Below are 6,257 nucleotides of genomic sequence, written 5' to 3' on the forward strand. Positions count from 1 at the left end.
GACGGAATTCTCTGCCATCCCTAACCAGGATTAGATTTGTGTGTGGAAGGACTGTGCCCTCTTGTGGTACACAAGACTAATTCCTGGGCTCAGAACTCTTTAATTTGAAGTGTACTTCTTTTGCACCAGGCTGTTGACAGATCTCAGGGTTCTAATAAAAAAAAACAACAAAGCAGATCCCACAAGCCTAAAGTTTGCCCACCCCTGCTTTGATGCATTCAAATCAGCAAAGCAACACAGCCCAGGGTCAGCCAACAACTTGCCAGCTCATTTATTACGAGGACTCACTTGGGAGAGGGCAGGGGTCACATTAAGAGCAAAACGTTGAAAATCCATAGCCACCGCTTATAAACTCGAGCCATTCTAAGAGACGCAGTTAGTTATATAACCAGGTCAATATGACAGGGGGGCATCAGCTTATCCTTTCCCAGGCCTCCCCCTGAACTCCAGCCGCTGCCAAAAAGAATAGGGTAAACGTGCTTTTTTCATACTGAAAGCTGCCTCTTTGCTGAAAACCCACTTGCTGGATTTCTGTGCCTCAATTCTACTGCCGTGAAACAGCGTCATTTCAATACACACGCCCCGTGTCAGTTATGCCAAATGCCTCCCCACTGTCTCAGTCACCCCTAGAATTTTCAGAGGGGCCAGAGAAAAGTTCTGCTCGTCTCAGCTGGACTCCTCCATCTCCTCAACGGGCTGCGTATGGACTTCGACCTTCTTGGGAGGAACGTAGGAACCCATCCCGGCTGCTCTCTCAGCTTCCTGCTGGGTGTACGGCTCCTCGCTCAGCTGTTTCAACCTGTACAAACAACCAAGCAAAAAATCAGAAGAGCTTGCGAGCACCAGTGTTCCACTTCAGTGGATACTTTAAGTCAAGGGTGCAGGACCAAAATGGGGAAGGAGGGCGGAAATGCTGCTACATCGGGCCCATTGGGGGCTGGATGACAACAGTGGCGGGGGCTGGATGACAACAGTGGCTGGGCCTGCACCCACCGATGTCATCTCCCATCCCCCAAATCCCATTTTGCCTTTCTCCATGCTGACAGAGGCCCTAAGTTCCATGCCTTGGAGAAAGAAATTCGGCTGATGCTCGGAGAAGATGCTAATCTTCCCAGTGCTGGCTGAGTCCTTGGCTTTAACCAAGTTCCTGTTTAAGGTTACTAGAAGTCCATCGCAACTGCTGCTTCTGCTCTGTTACAGATAGACATGCTGTCAATTGCACATTAAAGAGACGTTCAGAAGGAATAGCTGGGGTTAAGGAAGATCCACCAATACGGGGTGGAAAAACGGACACTGTTGTTTTCCATTGTATTTTCCCATGAAAAATGTCCCATCTTTACAAATGCATTTGTTTCACAAAATTCATTAGTGCCATGATGAGAACAATACAGATCTAGCTGGGCAACAGGAACTGATTCAGTTATTAAAGTCAAATTGAGAATCGAGCTTATAATGCCCTTTTTTCAGGTGACTCTTCCCAGGAAGTATATGCACTCATGCAGACAGCTCTTTGGGTCTGCTAAAATGAGCAAGTTAACAGTTTTTGGTGCCTTCATTCCACTCCCCCGTAAAATCTAAGTTGCAGTCCAACCCATCTGAAGGGCACCAGGTTGAGGAAGGCTTGCCTATGCTTTTGGCTATTGAGTGGTTCTGACTCAACGTATTTACAAGTACTCAAAGAAGAACAATTTTCCAAGTACAGCTCTGAATATGTTTGAATGGAACAGTTAAATAAACCACATTAGGTGTGCCTCCTTGAATGGGTTGCCCTAATCAACTATTTCCAGCCAAATACTTATGGCTATGTAGGGGGAATTCCCCGGAAGACCTTTGCATATCGAAGAGATAGTGTGACATGCTACAACTTCTTTTATGCCTGAAACTCCTGTGAGACCTTAAAAACCAGGCCTCTTTAAGAACCTTCTAGCTTCTTGGCCTGACTCCTTGTTCTGCAAACAAGTTAGGATGGTATGGCCTTGGAAGGCAGGGAGGATCTCTTTGGCTGCCGTCCACCTGCTTATTTAGTTTATCTTTTGGGGAAGATGAAAAAAGATCGTCATGAGACCATCACAGCAGGTGGGGTTAGGGAGCTGTGAAAGACAGCACATAGACATGGGAGATTTGGGGCATATAAGTCCCTCCAGAGCATCACTCAGTGGGAGCTTCGGTGGAGACCAGGACCGCGGAGGTGCTACATGTCGGCCGACTGGAGTCTCTCTGCTGTCGTTATCTGGGGGTCCCGATAGCAGAATGGAGGAGTAAGATATTTTGCTTAGTTTATGACATCATATACTGAACTGTAATACTCTGCCTGCTATAGTTAATAAAGTATTTTGACTCTTATCCCTTTCTTTAGTTATTGCTCTGAATCCAAACAAGAACGCCTCTGCCACTGGCAGAACAGGCTATCATCAGAGAAGGAGGGAGGGGGAAGAAAGAGTACTTGTGCAGCTTGTAAAATAAACACAGCATATTTGTTGAGCTTTGTTTACCAAATGTCAAATGACTTTAGGCAGCAGAGTTTTTTTTTTCCCCAATTCAAAAATGTCCAGAAAACCCACATTCACTGGGATGTGGCCTTTCCAAGAGGTAAAATCAGGAGGTCCAAGTTTAATAATAAAGGAGCGGGTGAGGAGGAAGCGAAGGCCAGATCAGGCCAAGCTAAATGGGCCAGAGTTCGGCACTGCCAGATACAACTAAATGGCCTTCGAAGGAAGAACAGAGGCTTCAGAGCCAGTGCAGCGTAATGGTTCAGAGCTGCAAGTCTCCAGTTCAAATCCCAGGCCAGCCATGAGCGTCTCAGGTGCAAGTTACTCTCTTGCAGACAACGCCTGTCATTTAATGGATGAGAATATTAACCTACCTATTATATTGGACTATTGTAAAGATTCCTAAGAAGGTATTTAAAGCACTTTGGGGCACTTCAGTGCTTCTTGCCACCCCCCCGGGAATGGGATTGGAGGCCTAAATTATCTCAATATGAATTATCATGACTTTCATGTTGCAACACAACAGCTACATGATGTTGGTGCAGGTAAGTGTTAACCACTCAGGCTGCAATCCTATACATGCTTACCTGGGAGCAAGTCCCACCGAACTCAATCAGATTTATTTCTGAGTAGACTTGTGTAGGATAACACTGTCAGCCCCTCGCTTATTCAAAATTCCAGGTTTTAAATTGCAGGGGTGGGGGTGGAATGCATGTGTAAGGTATCAAGATTTAACACAGGCAGTTACGTTATAGGCCTACAGACCCCTAACCTACAGACCTGTGGGGCTACGGAGAAGAAAGCAGCGCCCAGCAGATGACTGCGTAAGAACAGCAGTTTGCAAGAGAAAACCATATTTAATTCAATGTCTTGTATGGATGTGTGTTTATATATATCTCAAATACATCTCAGCTTGGATCCTAACTTTCCTTCCATGAACAGAAGAGCAGTCACAGAATGCAACGGAGCTCTCCTGCCTCCCTGTTCCCTCTGCAGCCCCCCAAACTCTGCTCCTATGGACTGGAGAGGACCCTGGGGGGGGGGGGGCACAGACAGAGAGGGGAGTTGGTGGAAATTCTTTATTTTATTGCATTTCTATACCACTCAATAGCTAAAGCTCTCTGGACAGTTCACAACAATTAAAACCATAAAATACAAGACAATTAAATATAGACAATAAAATACCATTTAAAAGTTTAAAACTACAGTATAAAAATAACCAAAGAGAAGCTAGCAGCAGTACAAAAATTTCAACATTATATATATATATATATATATATATAATGTAATATAAAAGTTTAAGGGCACAATCCTATCGATTGCCCCCTCAATGACAGGAAGCCCCCAAACTTGGAAGCTTCCGATCATCCAATGCAGGGCAGGAGGAGCGGCGGAGGCAATCTTCGCCTCCCCGTCCTCCTATCCTGCATTTTTTGCTAGACGGGCTTTTCTGCCTATCTTGTGATGGCACTTCAGAGGAAAGGGAAGGAGGCTGGCAGAGGCTCAGGATAGCTCATGTCTTGGCCGCTCCAGTCCCTGCCCCACCCACCGAAACACTCCCTTTTCCCCCTCTCTGAGGTCACTTTTCCAACGCTGATTCTTCCCACACTGGCTGTGAGGGGTCACTGGCCACAAGCGCTGTCTCCAACCTCAGAGGGAGGGAATCCCCAGTATCCTATGGCCCCTAGACATTGTCTAGGGGCCATAGGATTGCTCCCTAAATCTCTCTCCTTATGTGAACAACTTAGGATCCAAGCCCTTGTTGTTGTTTTTTACAACTACAATCTGATTGTGGTCTGTTTGACCTCTTTATTAGTAAAGTGCTTTCCACAAATGTAGGACGGTTAAGCTTTGATGTCAGCAGAGAATGGGGTGCATGCCAGCACCTTGCTAAGGCAAGCCTACACTGTTATGACCAATCATTCCCTAGAGGAAAAGGCTATGCTGCAGAATTCATATTACCTCTTTTTGTGAACCTTAGATCTGAAGTGATCCTTCATACTTTTTAAATCGACAAAGTATCGCCTGTTAAGGGAGGAGATAAAAAAAACACCAAGTTATAAAAGTTGGCTGATGCTTACTGGAAAATATAAAGTTCATTCCTAAAAGTCAGGGTATACTTTGTTCACATGTGCATTATCACCTGTGATTACTGCAACATCTTCAACCAAAGACTCGACACTGTGAAAACGGTCACCACAACTTCAGACTGAGCTTTCAAGTAATCTTGCATCATCTCAAACGCAAAACTCCCCCACTTTGCCAGTGCAGAGGTAATGACCCCAATCTCCTAACTACAGTTAAGAGACCGGGATCTGGCCAACAAAAATTTGGGTGGGCGCAGGGGAGGATTAAATATTTAGAAGCACAGCATGCTGGCATGCAAGTCAATGGAACACAAGGCTTCTGCATGCAACATAGCATAAGATTTGAACTAGGAGGGGGTCTAAGGAAAGTCCAAGGCTGCAAGCCAAGGGGTGTTCTGTACATTGGATTTTTGGTAGCAAAGCCAAACCAGTCAAAGCCCAGTAAACATCCAGTGTTAACAACAGACTATATTGCAGGGCTGTGATAAGCCATTCTCAGCCACATCCTCCCCATCTGCCCACCCGCAATATGAATATAATGGACTATATCAACATTAGCAACACAACTTTAAATGCTTAAAAATCAGAGCTGCATTTTAAAATGCAAAATAATATCAGAGATAGAAAAGTCCTACAACTCCCAGCATTCCCCAGCCAGCAATGCTGGGAGCTGTAGGACTCTTTTCTGTCTAAACATTTTCGTGTCTTCTTTAGATTGTAAGCCTGTGGGCAGGGACTGTCTTCTTTGTGCATTGATTGTAAGCCGCTCCGGGAGCCTTTTTTGGCTGTTTGGCTGAGAAGCGGGATAAAAATACAACAAATAAATAAATAAACAAACATGCATAGGATTGCGCCCTTAGTTTCTGTGTGGATTTTGGCATAGCTACCCGATCAGAGCTACACGAAAATGCTGGACTTCTGTATTGGTTTCTATAGGCAGCTCTCGCTTCAGTCCCAGGGGAAAGAAAACAAAAGCGTCTAAAGGAACCAAGAAGCTCCATATCTATATAACGGAGCGAGCTTCTCTACTATATTTCTTATCTCTATGATAAGAAGCGGACACACTCGGTCCAACCGTCCCCTTGCCACGCACGCGCAGTAAGCAAGAGTGAAGCCGTGAGCGAAGCCGTGAGGTAAACCCCGCCCCCACCCCTTTCTCCCGTCACGCACGCGCAATGCAGGCAGTAGTGCTGGGCGCTCCCGGGCAGGTCGGGGTCCGGCTCTTGGCGCAGCAGCTTCGCCGAGTTCTCGGGCAGCATATCCTGGTGGATCTGATCCAGATCCCGGCGCCGCCGCTTCGCCTTCCACTGGCGGGCCAAGGAATGCGCTTTGTGGGAGCCCGTCCGGCGACAGCTCCTGGGAGCCATACTCCGCCTCACCAACGCGCCGGAGAAGAGAGGGAGAAACGCGCTTCCGCTTCCGGCAGGCGCGCGTGACGTCATCATACGGCTCGCTACCGGGAGGCGCGCGTGACGCCATCGCACGGCGCCCTACCTTGGAGGGGGGGGCATTTTTTTTTTAAATTATGGGAAATTGCTAGGATCACTGGGCACAATCCATTGTAAGCCCTACTTAGAGTAGACCCATTGAAATGAATGGGCTTAAGTTAGTCATTATTAACTTAAGTCACCTGACAATGTGTATGCTTATGTTGGATTTTACCCTTTGTAAACAATGGGTT

At 46.4% G+C, this 6,257-nt stretch overlaps 1 protein-coding gene across 1 annotated transcript; it reads right to left on the reverse strand.

Moving 5' to 3' along the window:
- Window positions 1–241: 241 nt before the first annotated feature.
- Window positions 242–5,973, reverse strand: ZNF593 (zinc finger protein 593). The gene is made up of 3 exons (XM_084815806.1): window positions 5,747–5,973; window positions 4,452–4,514; window positions 242–799 (listed from the first exon to the last, which is right to left on the reverse strand). The coding sequence occupies exons 1-3, from the start codon at window positions 5,941–5,943 to the stop codon at window positions 667–669; spliced, it is 393 nt and encodes a 130-aa protein (XP_084671932.1). The 5' UTR covers window positions 5,944–5,973; the 3' UTR covers window positions 242–666.
- Window positions 5,974–6,257: the final 284 nt, after the last annotated feature.

Source organism: Heloderma suspectum, chromosome 10 (genome assembly GCF_057233095.1).
Source record: "Heloderma suspectum isolate Gila_16-S chromosome 10, 16-S_ref, whole genome shotgun sequence".
In the NCBI taxonomy this organism is placed as follows: domain Eukaryota; kingdom Metazoa; phylum Chordata; class Lepidosauria; order Squamata; family Helodermatidae; genus Heloderma; species Heloderma suspectum.

Coding starts and splice junctions, on each gene's coding strand:
- ZNF593 (XM_084815806.1), bottom strand. CDS start 5,943: ATGGCTCCCAGGAGCTGTCGCCGGACGGGCTCCCACAAAGCGCATTCC. Junction 4,515..5,746: donor CACTACTGCCTGCATTGCGC/GTGCGTGACGGG, acceptor CTCCCTTAACAG/GCGATACTTTGTCGATTTAA. Junction 800..4,451: donor TCTAAGGTTCACAAAAAGAG/GTAATATGAATT, acceptor TTGTTTGTACAG/GTTGAAACAGCTGAGCGAGG.